General features: G+C 40.8%; 1 protein-coding gene across 1 annotated transcript; it reads left to right on the top strand.

The window, feature by feature from the left end:
• Positions 1-1,698: 1,698 nt before the first annotated feature.
• xpot (exportin, tRNA (nuclear export receptor for tRNAs)) lies at positions 1,699-23,759 on the top strand. Its single transcript, XM_088923503.1, has 25 exons — positions 1,699-1,861; positions 3,272-3,408; positions 4,652-4,734; positions 5,522-5,578; positions 7,336-7,405; positions 8,155-8,373; positions 8,686-8,870; positions 9,349-9,517; positions 10,392-10,628; positions 11,366-11,404; positions 11,698-11,760; positions 12,862-12,986; positions 13,937-14,081; positions 14,371-14,490; positions 14,924-15,018; positions 15,418-15,487; positions 16,070-16,311; positions 17,423-17,708; positions 18,605-18,794; positions 19,470-19,586; positions 20,081-20,196; positions 20,533-20,580; positions 21,250-21,321; positions 22,203-22,259; positions 22,914-23,759. Exons 2-25 carry the CDS (start codon positions 3,349-3,351, stop codon positions 22,938-22,940), a joined length of 2,892 nt encoding a protein of 963 aa, XP_088779629.1. The 5' UTR covers positions 1,699-1,861; positions 3,272-3,348; the 3' UTR covers positions 22,941-23,759.
• The last annotated feature ends 1,751 nt before the right edge of the window (positions 23,760-25,510 follow it).

Below are 25,510 nucleotides of genomic sequence, written 5' to 3'. Positions count from 1 at the left end.
TCCAATGACATCATTATTCCCTTTTTTCGTATGAAACAACCATGAGTTAATTGTAGATATAGCATGTCTACGTAATACATTTGAAGTATATTTAAGAGATTATCATGCGAGACATCTTGTGCACACTGAAAGTAAAATGTATAAAACCCCCATAGGGGTGAATACGTTTGATTGCCACTATATATAATTGTATAGCTTTAGTCCAGTTTTATATTCTCCACATTGGTGACATGAAATATAAAACTGATCTTAGTTTAGTTTTGACTATACATGTACCTAGTAGATGTTTTTGAAACTTCTATACTCCTTCCAAGTATTCTAAAGGCTCTGGGATTCTTTGAAACCCCAGATCAAAACTGCATTGGAAATAAGATGCACTTGTGCCAGCAGGCTGGAAACATCTCTTCCCTGTCTGGTGGACATTCTGTTCAATGCTGCTTAAATTAAACCATATGTTATCTCTTGTCTTTTCTGATATTTAATGATTCTGTTTTTTTATTATAGTCTGTTATCTGATACAAACATGCTGAGTCATATTAGTATCATTGTGACAATCGTTTTAAAAGCTTTTATTTAACAAGACAGAGCAATTGCAAACAAAATTAATTTACAGTGACAACCTGGAGAGCACCCATTGATACACATTTGAGTGGATTATCTTACTCGAGGGTACAACAACAGTGTGTCACCTGGAATAAACCCATAACCTTCTAATCTGGAGACTAAGTGCTACTCCACACTGCTATCCTACACACAATAACCTATAACTCCCCCTTAATATACTCACCTACTCCCCTGCTGGTTTTTGTTCCACCTGAGCACTCAAATGCTTGAACGCAAATAATCTAAATAATAGGTTTAATTGTTAACGCTTTGTTTTGAGTTCCTAAATGAGAACTTGCTTTTGTGCTTCATAACTGAAGATATCCAAACTTCAAGTAGAAAACACACACCTGCAAAAGTTCCGACGAAGCACCTCGTTAGTTGGTTCAGTTAGGGGTTAGTTAAACATCTATTTTCAACAAAGCACTTATCCCTTAGCCTATACTGCAAGTATATAGTGCAAAACACAACTGCTCCAACATCCAGTGAGACAGCAGTCCATCAGAGTCACTGGAAAAGTTCCTGCTTATACTATTATAGTCAGGCCTTATCAGCGTGTGGTGGTTCCTAAGGGAGGAAACCAGTGAGCCATTCATAACCTCACACTATTACAGTGACAAACCTGCGAACTCCAAACAGATACCCCTTAGGCTAGAATCAGAAAATCCCCCAATATAACCTTTATTGACATTTAAGAAACTGATTACAGTAATGTTGTGACTTTTAATCTACTTGCACCCAATGCTCTTGATAATAATTCATAATGAAACCAGGAGTTTTATCTACTCAGGGGATTTTATTTTTGATCGGTTAACATTTTAAAATGTAGTGATAAATCATATACTGCACTTCGATAGTTTAATATTATTTTTCCCCCCAGACAGACATAAATGTAGAAGCGCATTTAGCTGTGCCGTTCAATACAGTGTGTCTCAACCAATAACGGGGCTGTTTAAAAATACATTTGTAGGAAGAGACAAGTGATCCGCAAAAAAACGCTTTCAGCGTCTCGGGGCTCTAGTCGCCGGTATTGCGCCTGCCTTTCAACAACATGCGCCAGCAGCGAGAAGGAATCTCTTCCTGCGGTCGTGACCCAGAGCAAGGGTTGCGTCTCTGATTTCCGTCCGCATTGAGCCGACACGCAGCACAAAACCATTCAACGGCGTTCGCAGTGCTCACCGTGTAAATCCCAGATTGTTACGGATTCAGTTTGCTTTGAGTCAATAAAAAGGGACGATGAAATAAAACCATCAGAAAGGTAATTTATGGTTTCCGTTTTGATTCATTTGTACCCGTTCTAGGAGCGTAAGGCCGCCTTTAAAACTTTGCTTCAGTGTTTTTTACCCCTTTCCTGCACTGGCACAGGATAGGCGTGCTGATGTACTTGGCGTGCGGGGGACCAGAGCCGATCGGACTGGGCTGTGCTGGATGAGACAGTTCGCAGTTCACGTTGTTAAATAAAATGTGTAGTTTCATCATGGGATCTAACATTTTGTTTAAAAAAAACTAAGAGCGCATGCGACATGTTCATCTAAATTGCTTTTAAGAGTCGTTTACATCACAACCTCATCATATGAAAAGTTGCGAGGAGTGGCGATACTTGTATTTGGTAAAATACCGAAGAGATTGTTAGTTAAACAAGCAACAAAGAACCTGTGTGCCACCAGGATCTATTTGTGATTGCCTGTGAAACATATGTAATCGAATTGTTTGTTTCATGATAGCTTAGGTCTGAAAGAGCTTGATTTTTAACTAGGTTAGCAATGTGTATCACATGTTAATATGCTCGGAAACGTGTTTGTAGAACCATGGATTACTGCAGAGAAGCAGAAAGTTTGCTTTTTTATTGAACTAGGACTTTTCAGCCATTTTCAGAAATACCTTTTTAAAAAAGGCATCCAGTTTAGCCAGAATTAGATAGAAGTTTGTAATTGTTTGAAATAATACGTTGATGAATTGTATTGTAAAATGTTAGTTTAAAAACTTCCGGAGAGTAGATCATAGCCAGTTACATTGCGTGGCAAGATGGTTTAATTTTCACAATTGAAATATGGTGAAAACCTCACATCTTTTTCTGAGGACCCCAAGAACAGTCTTTGAAGACCCATACATTCCCGGCACCCTGCTTGAAAGCCACTGTATGAGGCTGAATACATAGAACGTCTGGATGCTCTTGTATTTTAAATAACACTTAAAACAAGCAGCATTAACATTCAATTATCTTGCTGTTTTATTTGTAACATACATGCAGTAACATATATAAGTATTAAACCATGTTATCAGGTAGTTCAGCATGCAAAATATGTCATTTCTAATCTGACACAACGTTGTCAATCCCAATGTTTTTACTATTCCATGGTATGTAGCAGAGATCTCTGTGGGCTTGAACAGTATTTTATAAAGTGTGAATTTAAATGCTGAATATTTTGGACTAATAGCTTAATTGTGAAGATTTGCTGCATTTATAATGAATTTGTTATATTAAGGTTAAGCGATCAGATACACAGGTCCCTGTGTGGTTTGGAGAGAAAACCTTTAATATTTTAAAGCTGGTAGCTCTTGCAGTGTGTCCACTACCCTTCTTGTCACTGTGCGTTTCTGCTGAGGTAAGCTGTGTCATTGTTCATGCAAATACCATATTTCATGCTTGTGTGCCTTTTGTTCGCAGATGTGTGTGTCCCACATGCTGGGAGAAGGGAGCAAACCTAAAGTGGAAAATAGGTACCCAGTAGACCTGTCGCTATAATGGATGAGCAAGCTCTTTTGGGGCTGAACGCAAATGCAGATGCCAGCTATAGACAGAGGGTAAGGAAAGTACCCAGGCTAGAATACTTGTGTACTATGATTCTGCAAAAAAGTTAGTGTTCATTGTATTGGCAAAGCATGGTTTTTAGAATGTGAGTAAAGGAAGATAACTTTGCATTCCATAACACAAAATAATTCATTAGGAGCTGACAGTATACAGAAAAATTAAATGATTAAAATCAAATATTTGTTTTTGTTTGTATAAAATAAGCAGGTGTGATTGCATGTTAATGGCCATGTTGTTTTTTCTTGTTGCACCTGTTAACAGCAGCAACATTTGGGCCTTCTCTCCATTTTCCATTATCTACAGTCTGCAGAATTTCTCAGTGGCTTCAGAATTTCAATCTAAATCTTAATTTAGAGTGCTTCAGTGATACCCCAATTCCTGCAGTGTCCGAATAAAATCAATTTTAATAGTGGTGGCTTCTGAAGTGGTTCAGCAAATAAAGATGGATTTCCCCAACCGAAGCCATGAAGTCAGCAGCAGAATTGTGTGGAAAAGCCCCAGTCAAGCAAGCCGTTAAAAGTAAAGAAGCCAATTAGTCTTAAATAAAGAGTTTAGTTGGAACAAATACCAAGGCCACACAGTTGCCCAGTATCAGAGCTGCAAATCATTGGTTTAAAACTAATGGAGTGAAAGAACGTAATGACTCTGATCTGCACTCTAAGTGACATGGTACAAATTTAATTTCATACAGTGAACTCCAGGCTAGGCTGATTTTTGTCCTAATTAGCTGAATATTCAGTAACACAGACTGCCAGATAATATTCATTCAGGACTGCATGATCCCCTTTAAACTCTAGCTTTTTGCTTGGGTAATGAAAGTTTTTTTTAAAAATAAAAACTAAAGACATCTTTTCTCAAGCACTGTTCTTGATTAGGCTGCAATTGCAGGGCCAGTGTGTTGTAGTGGACACAGCCTTTGACTCTTGTCTTTGCTTTACTAATCTTGACGTTTATTTTTAAAAGAATAGTCATTACTAATTGTTTTTCATGTTGTGTGAATGTGTGTAAGCAGTGTGATTACCCTGTGGTTTTTTGTGATACCTTGTTCACGGTAAAGATTTCCAAGAATGTGAAGTCACATGAGCTTGTGACTCATAAATAGGAAGGAAGAATCGAAACCTTTGAAAAGGCACCTAGGCTCTTGTAAGGTGATAGTTGTTAACACAGGTAATGTACATAGATGAGAGCTGAACCAGCCGCTCCACACAGTTTGGTGATTGACTGACTCTCTTCCAGGCCTCGGCTTATTTTGAACAGCTGAAACAGTCTCAAGATGCTTGGCAGGTGTGTGCCGAGGCCTTAGCCAAAGGGATTTACAGGTACGTTATGAGATAAACTGCTCTGCCCTTTTGTACAGAGTTAACAGCAGATTGTAATTTTTCTAATTGCTAAGTGACGAATTAATCCAAAACATGCTGACAGCTGTCCAGCGCTTTCAATTGCAAGGAATTTTCAAAGGAATTTCAATTCCTTTTGTTCCGTGCGATACATAATCAGCATAACTCTTGTTGGAGTTGATGGTTGTGAGTTGTGGATGAGAGTTGCAGAGCCGCTATAGTACACACATTTTCAGTGATGAATTGGGGCTTTGGTTATTTTGTGGGGCCTCCAATCCCTAAATCCTTATTATTAATTTTTGTGATGACATGCTTAGGTTTTCCTTGCTTTGCACAACTGGGCATTTCACTGCAGCTATATTTCATACATATGAATGAAGTGTCTTGGTCAAGCATACTACAGCAGTGCCCAGGATTTGAACCCACGGCCTGCGAATTCTGAGTCCAGAGCCCTAATCTTTACTCCGCAGTGTTGCCTGTCCTCCTGCCTCCACTGTCTTCTCAGGCATTACCCTTGTTTCTTTCTTTTGTATGGAATTGTCTTCTATGTGTTTGGCTTAAAAATGTATCAAATTATATAGGACTTGATCCTTTCCTTCAACTGAAATTAAGTTTTTCATGCCTTTGCTTTCATGTCATCCTCCTTCTTTTTGAACTTTGATGCCTTTCTTGTAGTTTCAACTGTGTGGAAGTTCTTGTAAGAGTGAGACATGTTTTTCCATTGTACCAAATCCTACTTTAATGCACTGTTCTTTTTTTTTTTCCTCAGCGATGACCACGTGAAGTTCTTCTGTTTTCAAGTGCTGGAACATCAAATCAAGTTCAGGTAGGATCACAAAATTGGACCTGTTTTTTTTTCTTGGTGGTGCAGTTCTATGGTTTTAAGAAATGTTTGTGTTAACGGGACATTAAATATAATTTGTTTCACATCAATGGAGAAAAGTGGACAAATGTTTATACAAAAACATTATTCAAACATCTTGCACATTTTCCTTCTTAGATTCTGGTTGAGGAAAAAACAAGGCTAATTAAGCATGTTGCTGGTATCACTTCAGTGTAGTGGATATAAGAACATTTAGTTGGTTTATGTGGCACTTTTCATCCAAATTGATTTCAAGTGGGGGGGGGCATGGTGATGCAGTGGTTAGCATTACAATACTGCAGCCTTGGGTTCAGTTCCAGACCTGGGGTGCCATCTGTATGGACTTTGTAAGGTCTCCCCATCTTCACGTGAGTTTCCTTCACGTGCTCTGGCTTCCTTCCACAGTCCAAAAGCATACTGGTGGGTTAAATGGCCCCATTGTGAGTGCCTGCTGGTCTCTGTCTGTGCCTCTCTGGCCTGTGGTGGACTGGTATCCTATCCAGGGTGTATCCTGCCTTGCGCCTGTTCCTGCCTGAATAGGCTCCAGCTCCCCAACAAATATAAGTGGGATCCAACTTCATCTGACTGAAGCGAAGCTCCTGCCTTATGCTCCAGCATCCTGGTGGAAGAGTGAGAAAACGCTTCACCAGTTGAATTAAGGTGGACAACTGAGATGAGATTGTGCAAGTCCAGGCTGAAATTGATCCAGGGTGCTGGGATTAACACCCCTAGTCTTACACACTGCTCTACAGACTCTTTTAAAGACCAAGTATATCGTTGTGATGTCAGTCATGATTTTGGTTTAACATCTCATCTGAAGGAGAGCACCTCTTGCAGAATAGTATCCCTGGTCACCATAATGGGGCATTGGTTTGCAAATCCTGGTCTCGAAGCAAGAGTGCCACCTACTGGTCCACCAACCCCATTTACAGCAGCAACCTGGTTTTCCTTGCAGGCAGGCCTCCCAACCCAGTACTGGCCAGGCTCAGCCCTGCTTAGCTTCTGAGATCTGATGAAATCAGGCTGCCAGTTTTTAAAGATGCTATCATAACACAGCTTGAGCCGTCTTAATTTTATTTACAGTTTTTATAGACCACAGACAGCAGGCAATGAAATAAACATCACTTTATTTAGTAAATTTTCAGTGTTTTGTTGCGAAGGTGACACGTTAATTTTAAGGTTGTCAGAAGCCTGGTTTTATCAGTGCAATAATGCACACAATGCAGGATGTTGATTTCTTTGTGTTTTGAGGTCTGTTTCCCTAATCCTGTTTTTTCCAGTATGCTGTGCTTCTGACTGTTCCGTTTTCCATATTTACACAGAGTTCTGAGCTCTATCTGTATACCTTTAAGTGACATTAAGCAAGTGTGAAAATCCATTTTATGTACACATTGTGCTTAGTTTTCACGTGAAAAATTTTAGACTGCTTCTTTGTCATCTTTGTTACTTGCTATTGATATATGTCAAGTCATTAAGATTTTGTGAAAAAACTTCAGCTACATTTGTGAGCCACCTTTTTAGCATTAGATATGTCTCAAAGCTTTGAATGTGATGCATAAATCAGTGTTTTGTAAATAAGTCAATTCTTATTCCATTTCTGATAAAGGTTTCTGAAGTTATTTGTTTGATAATGCCTTTTCTTAAACATTTTCATGATCGTATGAAAGTGATTTTATGAAATAAAGGACTGTCAATGAAAGGTTGTTGTTTTTTATTTCTAGATATGCTGTCCTTAGCGCTGCACAGCATCAGCTTATTAGAGAAACCCTAGTGAAATGGCTACAGTCCCAGGTAAGTTGTCTTGTGTCTTTGCACAGATCTGTGGTAGATTGAAATTTTGATAATGTGAAATAATGATTACTCTTTATTTTCCCATTTGTTTTTCTCTGTTACAAAGAACAGGAAGCTTTGATTTTTAGGAAAACTTTGCCAGGGCATAGTGACTGATAAATACCTAACTTATAAATATATTTTTCTATACCAAATAAGAAAAATATAAGCAAAGTGGTTAAAACATTATCTGTTGCTAGAGCTTAAATACCTTTTCCTTATAAGTGAAGGAATCTGCAACCCTTTTGTGTGGTAAAAAGTACAAAAATGTTTTTGTGCTCGCAAAATTCAAAAATTACTCTAATGGGGGGTTGGCTGAGATAAAGCTCTGTAATACCTGGGAGGCCAGAGTCAACTCCCTGGGCCTCAGGAGGTGCTGCTAACTGGGTTGTTGTGGAGAAATGAAGCCTGGTGTATTCCTCAGCCCCAGGGAGCTCCACAGACCCTGTTTGTGCACTCATGTCCCCAGCCATGGCGGCTGGCAGTGTCCCACGGGATCGCTAAGGCTCCCTGCCGTACGTTTCAAGGGTCTTTCCCTTTGTTTGTTCAACAGCATGTGTTCAAACTGAAGACTGTCGATTTTGGGTTTTTTTCTAACCAAACCTTGTGAGTTGTTGACTATTCAGTCTCTCCTGAAGCGCCGTGCGTTTACTTCCTAGTGTTGGTAATCCATCATAAACTCCTGTCTGCTCTGGAAACTTTTTTTCTAGCTAATAAACGCCCAGCCTGAGAAGGTCTTCATCCGCAACAAGGCCGCCCAGGTGTTTGCCCTGATGTTTGTGACGGAGTATCTCACCAAGTGGCCCAAGTTCTTCTTTGACATCCTCACGGTTGTGGGCCTGAACCCTCGGGGGCTGGACTTGTACCTGAGGATGCTAATGGCGATCGACGAGGAAGTAGTGGACAGAGATATTGCTCATACTCCCGAGGTAACATTTTAAAGGCCTTGCAAGGTCATGCAGTTATTTATTCTGAAACCCTGCCTGGGGTTCTTTTCCCTTTCGTGCTGGTTAATGTCTGCATCCCATTTCCCACGTAGGACTTCAGTTTATTCCTCAGATCATTTATGGATATGGAATTACTCTAGACAACTCTTTAATTCTGATTTATAACACTCTTAGTGAAATTGAATGGAGGATTTCAGCATATTTGCCTTGACTAATAAGTGTAGTGAACACTTTGGATAATTCTCTGAAGAACAGTTCTTTGGGGAAGATGAGTTTATTCTGAGTTCTTTGCAGGAGACCCGCAGAAACACTCTTATTAAAGACACCATGAGGGAGCAGTGCATTCCCAACCTGGTGGAGTCATGGTTCCAGATCCTGCAGACATATCAGCACACTAACTCCGAGCTGACCTGCCAGTGCCTGGAAGTAGTTGGTGCTTATGTTTCATGGATAGACCTCAGCCTCATTGCCAATGACAGGTATGAATGCCACTCCTTCCTGCGTTTGTATGCTTTTTGCGAACATTTTTGTCGCTTGCTGTGCAAAGGCCTGACAAGGCCTACCTAATTTTTTCCCATCAAGAGTGACACCAGGAGATTCCTTGTGTATTTTCTTGTTTAATCACATCACCTGAAGAACTGGATATGTCCTGGGTTTCTGTTGCTGTTGAGCAGTGACAGTGATGCAGGTCACCATTATAGCAATATCAGCAATACTGTTTCCAATACAACAATGAAGCCCTGAAAAATCGCTTATATGTAAGCAGTAGTGCTCCTTGGGATACATCTTCATTGAGCCTGTGCTAGAATTGCCTCTATTACAGCCTATTCCCACTCTACTCCTTTCTTCGCAATACATCCCCAGCGCTAAGCGAGGTATTGCTGTATGCCTCTTCAGAATCTGATTATGAGACCATGTCCAGGAAGGCCTCCTGAAGCCTGTGTCTTTGAATTGCAGGTTTGTGAACATGCTGCTGGGCCATATGTCAGTGGAGGTGCTTCGAGAGGAGGCCTGCGACTGTCTGTTTGAGATAGTCAATAAGGGCATGGACCCTGTTGACAAGACCAAGCTGGTGGAATCTCTCTGTCAAGTTCTTCAGTCAGCTGGCTTCTTCAATATTGAACAAGTACGAGGTCGTTCTTTTCATAATGCAGTCAGTGACTGCCCTGCCCTTTGTGTTTTAATTCTACACAGGAAAGAAATGATGGTCTTGGGAGTTAATGTTGAGTTTGGTTCCAAGTGTAAAACTTTTTTTTTTTTGTCATGCTGGGACTCAAAAGGAGCCAGGCAAACCAGGACTTCATCATTGTACCCTTAGAGGCAGTTTTAATAATTGATCATATTGAACCTAAGTGGGAAGGACCAAGTAATGTGACTAAAAAGCTAATCAAGACTGTTCAATTAACATGTCAAACGTTTTCTCAGCATACGCTCATTTTTGATGAAGTGTAGCAAAAAAAAATATTTTGTGTTTAAAGTTGCAGCCTGACTTGTCTGCTAAATTGGGGATAATTTGTTTGGCCCCACTAAATCTGCTAGTCGTCAGCTTGACTGTACAGTGATTAATTTAAAACATACAATTGAACATTTAAGTTCTTTAGCAGTTTGGTGTAAATGGCACTTTACTGATAAAGAGTGATCAGTGTTTGTGTGATTCAAGATTTTGTATTGCGATCATATTACAATGTAACTTATAGTTACCACCGACCAAGGTTCGCATTTGCGACTGGTGCTCTATTCAAGATATTGTTTTACACAAGACTTTCACTCCCGAGCTGGCCTCTGGGGTACCGCTAGGGATGTTAACCTGCACTTGTTTTGGCAGGAAAAAAGTGAGTCGGTGAGATGTTCATCTGTGGGCCACGCAAGTGGTCACTGCGTCGCTGACAGCTTTTTTTGCAGAGAAGTAACATCTTTGGCTGTGCCACATGTGAACCACGCTGGAGTGAAATAAAAACAGAGGTCAAAAACGCAGCTCTTTAGAGTTTGACCTTTTGCAGGAGGAAGACGTGGACTTTTTGGCCAAATTCTCCAAACTGGTCAATGGAATGGGGCAGTCACTTATTGTTAGCTGGACGAAGCTTGTGAAAACCGGAGACATAAAGAACGCCCAGGACACCCTCCAAGCCTTGGAGGCCAAGTTTCCCCTGATGCTGCAGTTACTCATTCACGAAGACGATGACATCTCCTCCAACATTGTGGGCTTCTGTTACGACTACCTGCACATTTTGAAACAGGTGGGCCCTTCTAGAACCTCTGGGTTACAGTTACATTAATGCAACTGACAGAGCAAACATCAAAATTCGATCTAATTTTCTCACAGTTTATTCAGCAAATGGACTGTTTTTAAGATGGTATTGATGAGGGTGATTACAGGGGAGAGATTTGACCTTTGTGTGGCCATAAAAAAAATTTCCCTCAGAGGACAATAAAAATCTTATCTTTTCCATTCATTTGATTTCATTTGGCAAAAAAAGTTTACAAAACTATTAGTTATGTTACTAAGTACTTGCATGCCATATTTCTAACACTTTTGATGGAAATTCTTTATTTCATAAGAATGAAAAAGGGTGTGCTTAGATGACTTTTTCATGCAAGTAATAATTACACCTTCCTGTGGATTCATTATACATTTTCACAGTGGAGTCGCTTTGGCTAAAAATGTCAGAAATAATAGTAATAGAAGAGCTGTCTATGAGCAAAATTTTCTAGACTGTGAATTTTGTAAATACATGAAAACCTTCTTGTGAAGTATTCCCTTCAGTATAATTTGATCTAAAACGTTTAATTAAAAATAAAAAGATGATTAGTGTTATCTGTAATTATCTGCATATTAAACATTTAGCGCATTTTCTTCTTAGATTCATGTTTTCAGTAACATTTGTATAACTGAACCATGAGCAGTAATTGAACCAACACTGTTTTGTGACCTAAATTTGAGGACTTCTATTAATTTCTTTTCTTCTTGATGTAGCTACCACTTCTGACAGACCAGCAGAAAGCCAGTGTTGAGGTAAGGTGTGTCTAATTATAGAGGGAATTCATTGTACTGTACTGCATTGTTAATACATTGTCTGCACTTCAACATATTTCTTACTTTCAAACCTCTGTATTCTAAAGCATAGCTGTAAAATTAGAATATTAAGTGTTTTTGAAATTGGACTGAATAAAATAGGTGTAAGCTAGAAAATACTAAATGATTCTCTTTGAGGTTTGCTTGTTAGGGATTTCTAACATGTCGAGTATTGTGTTTTAGCAGTTTAAATCTTTTGGATGCATTTTTCACAAGTATAATTATTTCAACAGGCCATCATGCTTGCTGTCATGAAGAAACTGACCTATGATGATGAATATAATTTTGAAAATGAGGTAACCTATTTAGCCCTGTTTTTAAATTTGAGTGTTTTCTATTTGTACTCTAAATATTTTCCTTTATGGACTGTTGCCCCGGTGCTCTTCAAAACAAACTCCACCTTGTGAACCTGACCAGGTCAGAAACACGAGACACTTCAGATGATCCAACAAGAGCCTTGCTTTAATGAACTTGGAGAAATGTTGTCCAGTACCTGTTTCAGCAGAGGCTGAAAGCTGGTCATTGCAGGTTACTCTTACGAACTTAATGGGGGGGGGGGGGCATGGCAGATGAATTGGGATCTGCTTAACATATGAAAGCATACAATTCTGCTTGCGAATTATATATTTGAATAAAATTCTTAGAACTCTACAAAGTCCCAAGTGAGTTAGCAAACATTGTAATTAGCACAGTAGTAGGCTGTCAAATGATTCCTTCCTATCAGAGTAGTGCATAGTGACATCAGAGCTGTATGTCACTGATTCTCCTTTCTCAGTAAATTTACACTTTACACCAATGCCGGAGCTTGTGCTAGATTTAGAACACTGTCACTTGACTGTGTGATTATGTTGTGTGGAGGGTGGGGATGGGCTCAGACATTGCTTCATAGTCTTCTGTCCTGTGGTGACACACTCCTACTCTTAGTGTAGGAAAGGGGGGCCGAGGTCAGTTGAATATACTAATGGTGGGTTTATTACTGGTTAATGAGTTCCCTGGGTGCCGAACTGTTGAAAGGCCTGTTTAATTTTGTTTTTAAAAATTGTATTCCTACTTTTATTTTGATTTTAAATAACACAGTGCTGAGATAGGGATAATTGTGTTGGGTTTAAAGAGCTCCAGGGTGTTTGGATGTTTTTTAGGAAAATATTTTGAAAAATGTAGGTTGTGCTTTGAAAGTGCGAATTTATTTTGACTTTAGCAGAGAAGTAGTGATATGAATTCAATGTTTAATCTCTGAGATGTTAAAACATGAAGTTCCATTAACATATTATACGTAATATACTGCTTCTTAGTTCCTTTTAAGAGTTTGTGATAGGCTCTGTTCCTTGCCCCTGTGGATACTTTCCTGTTAAAGGTGGAGCTGATGTTGTGCTGTCCCTCTCTCTGTGGGCCTTCAGGGGGAAGACGAGGCAATGTTTGTGGAGTACAGGAAGCAGCTGAAACTGCTGCTGGACAGACTGGCCCAGGTGTCGCCTGAGCTGCTTCTAGAGGCTGTCCGGCGAGTCTTCAACACTACGATGCAGTACGTTCTGTACGATCACTGAAATGGGATGCTTAGTCAAGTCAAGGTGTACACCCATTCATGGAAAACTTATCCAGTACAATACTTTAATTCGGCTTTGCTCCAAAATGTAGCCCCTTTGGAATGTTTTTGTGAAAACTACTCACACCACACTTTATCCAGTTCCCAGTTCTAATTTTGTCCTTTGTAATTTTTCTCAGCTGACTCACTGGTGTCTAAAGCCATAGCAAGTTTCCACAACTCGGCCTTCTGTGCGTTAAAAAAGGTCAAAGTTCCCACACTGAATTCTCTTACTTTCAATTCAAGAAGCTTTATTGGCATGACCAATGAATAAATTAGTGTTGCTAAAGCTTATACAATTAACATAAGATCTGCTGACATTTACAGTATAGACACATCATTATACAATTACATACAAACATATGGAGCATTATTGAGAGACAACCTCACTGTTCTTTATACTGGGCTGCCAGTTCAACCGAGTTCCCTCCCCCCTTTCCCAGTACGACTGGGAGTTGTTTGATTCTGGCAGGTGTGGGAATTCTGGGATTAGATTTGTAAATTTGGGGAAGAATGTTTACCTAATCCCAGAATATTTGTCATACTATCACTCCTCTGCTTTCCGCTTGTTACATTCATTTTATTGCTTTGATTGAATACGGTACATTTCCTCCCTTCTTTGTCTTTTTGAGTGAATGGATATGTTTTGTAGCAGTAATAAAGCTACTCAGAAACCACAGTGCATCTGGCTAGAGAGCCGCCACTCAGCGAATCCAAAACTACAAGGATTTAGAGATATCGAAAATTACCAGACATATCCAGGGGTGTCCACCGGTTATTGAAGAAGGGATTGTAATAGCCAGATAACACAGCAGTTACTGTAATCTGGCGGTCACTATTCCGAATCCTGAATGCCCTGACCCAGCATAGTGTTCGGTGTCGTCTCTCAGGAGCTGGCAAGGCACCCCTTTCATGGAAGTGGAGGTGGCCATACGGCTGCTGTATATGTTGGGGGAGGCCCTGCCCGCCTCCCATGGTGCACACTTCTCCGGCGACGTTGCGAAAGCCAGTGCATTGCAGGACATGATGAGAACGGTAAGCCTCCACCGGCAGCACTTCACACCAAGAGCTGGCTGGCCTCGGTGCCGGACACACTCTCCCGTTCCAGCAACAGAAAGTCTTTTAACCGCTATATTCGTTCACAAGCTCACACCTAGCCGGAAGACTGGCAGGGCAGTGCACAGGCAGGGGCGGTGTGAAATTTTTTCTTTAGAACTAAACGGCTTTTGCTTTGTGTATTTGCTGGTTTGGATTAAAATCCTGCTGAATTTTCCCATTTACCATTTCCCACTGTCACTGCTTGTTCTGTCCTGCTTTGTTCTAGCTTGTCACGTGTGGAGTAAGTGAATACCAGCACACTTCTGTGACGCTGGAATTCTTTGAAACGGTGGTTCGCTATGACAAGTTTTTCACTGTGGAACCCCAGCACATTCCAAACGTATTGGTGAGTAGCTCTTGTCGCATCCACTGAAGGTTTGTTTTTCAGTTTACCACATTGCCACATTGAAGAACGAGAATCCGTTAAGCCCTCTCAAGAACAAAATGGTGTAAATCTGTTAGAAGTACATTGTAATGGTGTGTGGTTTCATACCTTAGATAATTTTGTTTCCCTGAAAAGGGATTGTGAAGAAAGCAGGAGCAGCTACAATGTTGTAAATCACCTCTGAGATATCGAGTGTTAAACAGTCTCTCTCTTCAGAGAATGAATTGCAGAGGAGCAAGTAAACAGTTTAGATTTATCTTGAGTTGCAATATCCTGCAGTAAGCAGTTCATTCTCTTGAAGATGAAAACTGTTTTTTTTTATTCTGACAAGGTACACACTTTTCCCTACCAATGATAAAAGGTTGACTTGCTTTTTCTTGCTCTTTCCTCTCAGATGGCATTTTTAGACCATCGAGGCTTGAGGCACAGCAGCCCCAAAGTGAGAAGCAGGGTGTCCTATCTCTTCTCCAGATATGTGAAGTCTCTGAAGTACGTGTAGTGCGCAGTCCTCAAGAACTGACATGCCAAGACACAGGCTGACAGTCCAAGTAACAGTGTTGACAGAAGGCAATGAAAGAAAGCAGTTTTGGGCCTGTCAGCGTAATATCCGTCATATTTATAAACAAAATTGCTTAAAACATAGAACACAATGTCCTCAGCACTTAAACCTCCGAGTTTAATAACTGTATAAACAACAAACCAAAACTGATGCACATTTAATTCTTCTACTGTTTTTTCTGAAGTTAGTTAATTTTCTTCTCACTGCTGAAAAGGAAATAAATGGTAAAATCCCTCAAAACATGACATTTTGCTTTGGCATTCAGTTTCAGAATGTGCATACTTTCACCTCTCATTAAAGGACTAACATGGTTAAATATCTTCCTTTAGCAAACATATGAATGCCTTTATTGAAGACATCTTAAATAGGATGCAAGACCTCCTGGAACTCTCTCCCCCTGTAAGTATTTGCCCTTTTCTTGCTGTGTTGCCTGTAGTTGATCAGGCAAAATGAGTGACTTCGTTTTGGGCATTTCAGCAAAGAACTTGTTTTGAGCTTAGTTCCAAAGGGCAGGGTGTATCTGCATTTGCTGGATGCACAAACAGCAAAGGATCTGTAAAGCTGGTCTGGTCTGAACACCTCTTTGCCCACTAGCCTACAATGCCTCTGCGGGTGTTGCTTAATTTTCCTGAAAATGCACGTTTTAAGATACGCCAATAAGTTAATCTTGTCAGTTTTCATCAAGTCAGGATAACTTGATGTATTATTTTTGTGAGAACTAGTATTACGTACAATACACATACAGAGGTGCCACATTTGCACACTGTATGAGCTCATTTTCTGCTAATCAATCTCAAGAAAGGAGGAAAGAAAACTCAGAAAATAAAGTGTGAGAGGAAAGCAATTTCCTCAGTGGTCATTCTGCTAAAAAGGATGGACATCCTATTAAATAATTATTAGGCAGATGGCGATACTCTCAGATGAGTCTCCTGACATATTCTGAAGACTGATTTCAGCAATCGACCATTTTTGTTTTTCCAGGAGAATGGCTTCCAGGCACTACTGACCAGCGATGACCAGCTGTTCACCTTTGAGGCAGCAGGGGTGCTGATTGTGAACAGCGAATACCCAGCTGAGCGCAAGCAGGTGTTGATGAAGAACCTGTTGACCCCACTGATGGAGAAATTCAAAATCCTGTTGGAGAAGCTGCTGATGGAGCAAGAGAATGAGGAGAGGCAAGCAGCCCTGGCAGACTGTCTGAACCATGCAGTGGGTTTCGCCAGGTAAGGACACCGTGCCGTTGAATACTACTGCGGGCACAAATATGGAGTTTTTGTTTCCGGATATTCATTTAACATCCAGATTATCTGTTGAATATTTCGTCACTTGTTCGTAAAACTGCCTTTATCCCAAGGAGAGAAATATTCCAAGTAGAGCGAATAAGTTGCTGCAATTTTTGCAAAATCAAAGGTTCACATAGAGTAGAAGTTCCTGTGTTCACATAAAAATAACCCTTTTTTTGGGAGGGCCTCTGACTAGTTAACCAACACTCATGGTACAGATTGATCTTTGTGGCCCAGACTGCAGTCATGCAGTTGGCCACCGGGGACCTGAACTCCTGTGGTGGCAGATCACAGCTGCTAGACCAGTGCAGGGAAAGGGTAGGTGTTAGCCAGCCAAGAGTCTCTCAATGTAACGGCGACTGCTGCAGGGCACCTGCAGGCCAGCAGTGAGGTCAAAGAGAGATGCCGTGCTCCTCCAGTCCCGATAACTGTCCAGTCAGGCACTGTTGTGGAGGTTGCTGTGTGTCAAAATATACGCATGTAGAAGAAGCCTGACTGCAGTTTCTCTTACTCTCCATATGGATACCGGAGTTGGTGCTGGAGAGAAGCCTTAAAACATTTGGCAAATGTAGCACACAGTGAAAATTGCCATTTACTGTGCAGTGTACTGTGTGTATATATGTATACTGTGAGTGTTGTCTGTGGTTACCTCATAGTGGGGAAGCGTAAGAAGTGAGACAGTTTAAAAAAAACAAAACCAATTTTCTTTTAGGTAAACTTCACAAGCTTTGAGACAAACCTGCCGTATGTCCCTGTGCTCCTCAGGTGCCCTTTTAATAAAGACCCTCCAGTACCTTGTTGCCATAACTAGTTCCATGGAATTTGGTTCACTGAGTTTATTCAATCATACAGTACAAATATAAAAAATGCGGGTAATAGAATCAAACCCACACATTCGCACACCATCCTAAACACACACCAGTAAGCAAATAAATAACAGTGAGATAAACTAATAAAAGGTGTGGGAGTTTGTGGGGGGCAGGGTACCACTTGAAAGATCTGGCGATTCCAAGTGGAAGAAAACCCCAGCTTTGTAAACCCGCCGTTGCAGCCGGACCAGCAAGGCCTTCAGCAACAAGCAGACGGTGAAGCAGTGTGGCTGCTCGGAGGTGTACCGCGAGTGTCTGCAGACCTTCGTGCCGGCGCTCAGCTGCCCCGTGCAGAAAGAGGTGCTGCGCGGCGGGGTCCGCACCTTCCTGCACAGGATGATCATCTGCCTGGAGGAGGAGGTGCTGCCTTTCATCCCCACGGCCTCCGAGCACATGCTCAAAGACTGCGAGGCCAAGGACCTCCAGGAGTTCATCCCGCTCATCAACCAGATCACCGCCAAGTTCAAGGTACGGGCCGTGTCCCGGCACAATGCAGCTGGTGCTGCCGCTAACGACCCACTCGCGGTTCACAGCTCAACATGGACCCAGTCGCAGAAACTGTGGTCCGTATCACTTTAGGCACTACCGTTCCTTTCTCTGTTGTTAATGGAGAGATGGAAAGAGATGGGAGCATTCCAATTATAGAAAAAAATGCATCGATTAGACGTGGTTCAACTGATGACAAGAAATGAAGGACACAGGGCGTCTCAACTTAGATCAGCTAGAAAGCAAAGGAATTGAAGTGCGGTCAAAACACGAGCAAAACTGTATCTCCAACTACCACATCAAATGGGTTAAATGCACGTCTTGCGTTTGGCACAGCAAATACCACGTCTTGTGAAATTGCACTCCAGGCACTCGGAGTGACAGGGCTTGGGTTTAGGCTGCGCTTTTCACCGGCTTCAGGTCTAACGGGCAGAGATAGAGAGTCGACATGAACTTTCTCCATATCTGGTGTTTTTGAAGGTTTTTAGGGCAAGCGTTGGGGCTCTGCAAAGGATTAAATGGGTGTGGCTGAGCTGACGACTCGTGGCGTGGTTCTGGCACGAACGCCCGAGGAGCCGCATGCGACTTTGATATAGTGCTCCCAATTAAAAGAGCAGGTGTTAATGATGAGAGCTGTCAGGGAAGAGCAGCAGAGCGGAGTTTCTCATCTGGGGGGCCCTCTGGTGGTGATTAGCGGATTTGGGGAGGTGAATCTTTTTCGCCGCTTATGTCACTTCGGCTGGCTGGCCACTCGTATCTTTAAAATATTTTTAAAGCCTCTCCATGGAGAAGCATTGTTTTCTCAAAGAAAATGTTCTTGCCTCAGTGAAGCTGCAGCCTGGGTTTCATAGTGAAACCCACGCTCGTTCTTCTTCCAGGCGCAGGTTTCCCCGTTCCTGCAGCAGGTGTTCATGCCCCTCGTCCAGGCGATATTCGAGGTGCTGGCTCGGCCGGCCGAGGAGAACGACCAGACGGCCGCTATGGAGAAGCAGATGCTGAGGAGGAGCTACTTCGCCTTCATACAGACGATTGCCAGCTGCGGGATGAACGAGGTCATGGGGAACCAGGGTAAGGAGAAGAACGGCGATGTCTCTGTGAGCTGCACGTGGCTCTTCCAAACTGGAATCTTGAGACGCTGAAGCTGCTCCTCCTTCAACTGAGGAGCAGGAGACAGAGCTGCACACATTCACATACATTCATCTCGGCGCACGTTCACATGCGAGCATTCAGATATATTCAGCGGAGCGCTGGGCCTGCCCCCAGAAAAGCTGCAGTTTTCTATCCCTTTTTATAAGCCATAGCCTCATGATGTACGTGACAGGTGGGCTTGTTTCAGGCTCAGGTGGTTTTCATTCTGTTTTTTGAAGTTGCTCCCTTCTTCTCTACCAACCTTGTGAGGAGCAAGTTTTTTACAAAGTTAGTTCCTACTTATGTACTTTAACAGACTTTTTGGCCCATTTCAAAGACTGATGCAGAGCTGCATAAATAATATATCCCAGTTATTATTCCACACATTCCACAGCACAATTAAACACACTGTCACCTTGAATGTGTGACAGAATATCTGTCCCACCTATTGTTATTGTTCCCAGACCTTCAGACAAATAGCGATATTTTATGAGAGTGTTGCATAAAATTTTGCCCTAAATGATTTTGCCATATTGAAGGTTTGGGTTTGTCTGGCTTTCCACTCCCTCCTGCACAGCATGCTTCTCGAAAGCTCAGCACTCCGTTTCTTCACAGGAGCTGAAAACATCGAGCGCGTTCTGTTCACCATCATTCAAGGAGCAGTGGACTTCCCGGACCCCGTTGCGCAGAAAACCTGCTTCGTCATCTTGTCAAAGCTGGTGGAGCTCTGGGGCAAGTTGTGCTTTTTCAGGCTGGGATATTTAGTTGAATTTTACATTTGGGGAAAAAAAAGGGTCAACAGTGCAAAAAAATAGGAAGGATCACAAAGCTCTCTTTAATTACCGCTGTTAGAACAGAACCAATCTCTTGTACATAAATTAGTTTTTTTTAGTAACAGTTCCTTTTTAAGCTCTTAGTAGTATATGGCCTGCATGACTGTGACATCCCTATAGAAACCATTGTTTTTGCATCAGATGTGTAGTTACCATACCATTATGGGACAGTGTTATTTATATGGCATCTGTAAGAGATTCTGAGGGGGAAAAAAACAGCTTAAGTCTATTTTAAATGAGAGATTCGTAATCTATTCTGCTTTAAGCGTGATAGGTTTTGGAAGTTAAAACAGGTATAATAATTTGAAGCTGCAGAAGAGTAACCCTGCTGTTACCCGAGTTAAAAAGTGCAACTAATAATGCCAATTTGATTTTTGCTTTTGTCATCGACAGGAGGGAAGGATGGGTTGGTGGGATTCGTGGATTTCATCTACAAGCACATCGTTCCTGCGTGCTTCCTGGCACCGATGAAGCCAACCTTCGATCTGTCCGACGCGCAAACCGTTTTGGTATGTTCAGTAGTTCTCTCGGCCACTCATCCCTGTGTGCCAGCTTCTGCCTCGTTTGAAACTCAAATGTTATCAACCAGAATGTTGATTAAACAAGGCAGTTTTCTGGCTGGTAACTGTTTGCAGAGTAGGTGACATTTCAGAGCAGTGGGAAAGCAGGGCGAAGCCTCGTCAGAAATACTGTTATATATGGTGTATAGCAATCTTCATCTTCTAAATGCATTTTTAAGAGCATCTCTCTGCTAAACACAACATTTATAGTGACATAAGCAATTGAACAGAGATTATAAAAAATCTACTGAAATGTGAACCTTAACATGTTATATTTGCTTTCAGGCTTTGTCAGAATGTGCTTTGACACTGAAAATGATTCATCTCAAAAGGGTAAGATTCATTTGCTGTGAGTTTAGGTGGAGACTTGGAATTGTTTAAAATTTTGTCAAGGAATTGTCAAGTGACTTGTTTCCCCTATGGAATTGGACATAATCTTCAACTCAGGCCTTTAATGAAAGAAGCTATTTGTTTATATATTTTATTTAAACAAATGAAATACCAGCATTACCAGCTTTCAGCTTGATTCAGTCACATTAGAGAAGCTTATCAAGGCTGGGCCTGCTCAGTACAGGGACAGGAGACCTCTGGGCTGCTCCTATAAGTGGTGTAGATGGAACGCTATGTGCTGCTCTTCCTTCTGGATCGCAATTTCTAAACCAATGCTCCAGTATAGAGAATAGTGGGATTTTTGAGGTCCCTTCTTCTGGATGATTATTAGTATAAAGATCTCATTTCACTGTTCATAAAAATAGGGGTGTTAACCCTAACTGTCTGGCTAAATTCTTTTGTACAGTTTGGCTTTTTAAAATTTCCCTCTTAACTTAATTGGTGAAACAGTCTCTCACTTCTCCACCCCTGCTGTAGAGACGCTGCAGCCATGTGTCATCCAGGTGGGCCACACTTCAGTGGTGGATGAAGTGGGTTCTCTTTTACATGTGAAGTGCTTTGTGGCTTTGGCAAGTAAAGTGCTGTACAAACTTTATTATTATTAATTTACAGGGACCAGAATTTATTCAGTATCTACAGCAAGAATATCTCCCTTCACTACAAGTAGCCCCTGAGATCATACAGGTAATGATCTTGTTGAAAATGGTACTTTTTCATATACGTTTTCTATGTACTAATGAATGTGAAATAAGCATCACATTTTGTTTAATTAAAAACAAAATCGTAGTTACACCCAGTGAGTGTATCAGCAGTTATTGTTCACTGTTGTCAGCAGGCAGTTTGCAGATGTGGTTAAACATCTTGTCACACAAGCTTAGTCCACGATATAAAACGAATGCAGGACTTGCGTCCATGGTCATGTGTGTTTTGTGAACTAAGCAAGCCTGTAGTGTAAACAGGAAGAGCAAGCTATCCACGTTCAGCTATTCACGAACAGTAGTGGTTTATCCATGTGAGGGAGTGGATGATTCTCCCAGAATCCCAGAATGCACACCCGATTCATCTGAGGCCAGTCTGTCACAGAGCACTGTGGGAAAACAACAGTGTCAAAGAGCCAGCTAAAGGCATGTTGTTGGAAATTGGGAGGATACAAGAGCACATGGAAAAACTCCACAAGAGGACACATTTTGACTAGAATTCCAAGCGTGGAGTTGAACTCGAAACCTTGGAGCTGTTAGCCTGCACTGCTCATCACCTGAATGTTTCAAACAGCGCGTTAGGGAGTGCATGATTAAAATCTCCCACCTCTGGCTTGCTTTCTGCTAGTCTACAAGAATTATCTACGTTTCCAAAACTGGAACTTCCCAGTCTAGACAACCTTTTCACACTGTCCTACAGAATATCTTTAAATTAATGTACATTCATTTTTGAGCATGAAGCGTGTAGCAAATACAATACTAGTGATACAATTACAGGAAATAAGGATTTTTGCTTCTTTCAAATTGCATTCTTTTTCTTACGCATTAAGATGTCTGCAGCTCTAATACCTTATTCTTTCCTTCTAGGAATTTTGTCAAGTGCTTCAACAGCCAGATTCGAAAGTGTTTAAGAATTATGTAAAGGTAATTACCCCATTTGTTTTAGGAAAATGGACAAAATAAATCCACTGTGAGTGATGTGCTCTTCAGAGTTAATTCTCTAGCGTACAATTCAGACAGATGCCCTGAGATTGAGTCCACAGCTGTTGAAGTAGTAAAGCTAAATATTCTGGTTCTTTCTCCTTTAGTGCTTTCTGTTAGACCTTGGTGCTTCTGATAAGACAACAGAATTGTCCATGATGGGTGTGTTTTTGGAAGAGCACAATCAGGCCTTGTTTGGTAAAATGTTTGCACCACGTGTAATATATTCTTTGTGGAAGGTTTCTTGGAGATCCGCCCAGAAAATAATGAAAAACAATATAGAAACGCTTGTATTTATTGTCAATAATTCATGAATAATTCTAATTCTTGTTCTGAACTCAGAAGCAGAAACAATGCCAAATAATATATTGATAATGTTCCATATCCTTACCATATTGTACCAACATTTTAAAAGAATCATGGCGCATTTTATTGCTAGATACCAACATTTTATTTTAACCTTACTTTATTAAGCATTTTGACATTGCACCATGAAAAGGCATCTATAATACATCAATGACCAGCAACGTGCAGAGGAGGTGGAGCTGCAGGAGACAGAAGGACTAATGTCTTTCAATTCTCTTTCCTCATTCACAGGTGTTCTTTCAACGGGCCAGACTTTAAAGTGGAGGCCTACAGAGTGAGACCCAGAGAATCGCTGAAGGGAGAGAAAGAATGGGTTAACGGTGCCATGTTAAAAACCGGAGTCTTAGCATAGGAGCTGCTTCTGCACTTAAACGTTTGCATAATTAAACCCAGCCTTTCTGTCTGAAGTGCAACTGGTGCAGACAAGGCAAGACTGCATTGGGCAGGCTGCTGTCCCTTATAGGCCAAGGCCTCCCTGACCCCCCCACTGTCACAGGGACAGGGTCGACAGGCTTGGTATTAAATTCCATTTACCTCTTGAGAATGGAACTGTAAAAACTATTAACGATACTAAAAAAAGAAAAAAACATCCAATGGTTAAGTCAAGGAACTTAATCCAAATCAAAGCATATACATGTAAAAAGAACATTTGAACATTTAAAGGTTCATTTTATGTTTAAGAATGATGAATATTAAATGAAATTAATAGATTGGCTTAAGCTACGACTTTAGACCTCTCGAAATTGTTTTGCAGATGTGTACATTATAAGGGAAGAAGAAAGAGGTCTACTTTATTTTTTTTTATAAGATAACTTGATTTTATGTACTGAAATGGACACTTTTTGTTAAAAGTTTAGTAATGATAAATTAAGCTATAACTGCTTATAGCTGTGGCTTTTTGTGTGTTGCCTTACATGTGTAACTGTTGTGTTGTCCGCCCAGTAACATGCATGTCCTGATCACAGTGCATATTTGTCAGGTGACACTGTGGAATGAACTTATACTTTTCTGAAACCTTAGGTAATTACTGGTAAATTATCTGAATTTATTTTGGCTGAATAAACCAATAGAGACTTGTCTGTGGCATTATGTATGCTGTTATATATCTTCACGGTGTAAGGATAATGAAATGTATTCTACCGAGATTCCACTTTGGGTTCCCAACTGTATGTAGAAATTGCCCCTGTGATGTTTTCCTCTGTACAGAATGAAAAAGCACCAACATGTAATCGACACTTCTAACAGTGCATCTTTTCACAAAGCCAACGTGCAGAGGAACTGGTCAGAGTTCGGAGCTGCAATGCATAAAATGCCATGTTGTGAGATATTTAATGATCATTATTTGGTGCTATTATTGAATTGTCAGAGAGTGAGGTATCTGCAGGTATAGAAGGATCACTTAGGAGATATTGTGGCAGCTGCAGAAATGGGAATTTCAACTACATTGGATAATTCCTAAGCAGGCCATTTTTTGAAGTTTGGGTAAGCCTGAAAGTATTAATCACAGGGCATAAGGCAGTCTGGCAGAAAAGACTGACAAACAGCTGCTGTTTTTTGCATGAGCTACACCAAATGTGGTGACTTTCTGTGATAAAGGACAGATGAGAAATTTGTCTGAATGTGATGTGCAGATTAAAGTTCTTAGGCTTAGACACAGCAGTGGACAATATCTGCCCACGAAGTCTTCTGTGGCTCATTGAAGGCAGCCTGCATCTCTGCTGGTGGATTACTGAGGTACGATGGATGTAATGAGCAGTTTTGCGCTGGTATTGATGAAGACAAACATGCAGCCGATAGGCTAATTTATTTTGTTTAAATGGATTTTCTCTCAATTCCTGAGATTCCAGAAGATAGAACGTAGTAGAGCTCTAAACAACCACTAAACAAGAACAATTGTATAGATGTAAATATATGCCCTATTTTATGATCCTCCCAAAACCCGTCTACATATTTGTAACACTGGATTGAAGTATTATGGTAAATTAAATGCCGTTTTGCACTTCAAGCGGGCATCGTGTGTGGCTGACGTTTTCCTCTGGTGGTTCATCACAATCATAAAGAAAACAATCTACTTAATAAACGTCTTTGGGGAAAAAAGATTTTGCAAATAAAGTATCATGATTGCTGTACAGAAAAAACTGCATCAGACTTGTGTAAATGGATATTTCAGTTTGCTGTGTCACCCAGTTAGGAAACTACACATTCACCTACCATGTTGTTACTTGTTCTGCAGTTTTAAGAGCTTGTATTATATCCATGTGTATCCAAACAGTTTTCCTTTGGACTTGCTAGACTCTTTATAGGCGACCATAATGTAGCAAGATCAGTAATAACACGCAGTGAACGGTTGACACTGAAGTAAAAAAACAGGAAATGCTGAGTGAATATTTGGTCAGTTTTCCGAGTGAGTGGAGTTAAAATTTATGAAAATTGTGATTAACTGCCTCAAAATGGATTGGTGTACTTGTGTAGTCCCTGCAGGCTTCAGAATTATCATTGCTTCATTAGGTGTAAAATTATTTTAAAAATACACAGTTGTAGGGTGAATATACTCATGGTGGATTTTTATATAGTGTTTTTTCTTCAGTTGCATTCATAGGACCATTTGAAACAAAGGGATTTCTCATTTGCTCTTCCCTGGTCATTTTTTAAGCTCTCAGAAAGAATGCCTCTTTCTGTGACACAGGTGTATAAATATAGATCATTTAACAAATCATTTAAGTCCAATGAAATGTGAATGAGGTTATTCCAGGCATTCTTGAGAATTTGGGCAAAACATGTCCTACCAATAAAGTCTGACGGCCATGACCACACTAATCTCTCCGTCT

Source organism: Atractosteus spatula, chromosome 8, assembly GCF_055471065.1.
Source record: "Atractosteus spatula isolate fAtrSpa1 chromosome 8, fAtrSpa1.hap1, whole genome shotgun sequence".
NCBI classification, from domain to species: domain Eukaryota; kingdom Metazoa; phylum Chordata; class Actinopteri; order Semionotiformes; family Lepisosteidae; genus Atractosteus; species Atractosteus spatula.
Note: the sequence above shows the minus strand (reverse complement) of the source record. Positions and strands in the feature narration are given on the sequence as shown.

Excerpts from the sequence above, each read along its gene's own strand:
- xpot (XM_088923503.1), top strand. The coding sequence starts at position 3,349 with ATGGATGAGCAAGCTCTTTTGGGGCTGAACGCAAATGCAGATGCCAGC. Across the intron at positions 3,409-4,651 it reads ATGCCAGCTATAGACAGAGG|GCCTCGGCTTATTTTGAACA; the intron begins GTAAGGAAAGTA and ends ACTCTCTTCCAG. Across the intron at positions 8,871-9,348 it reads AGCCTCATTGCCAATGACAG|GTTTGTGAACATGCTGCTGG; the intron begins GTATGAATGCCA and ends TTTGAATTGCAG.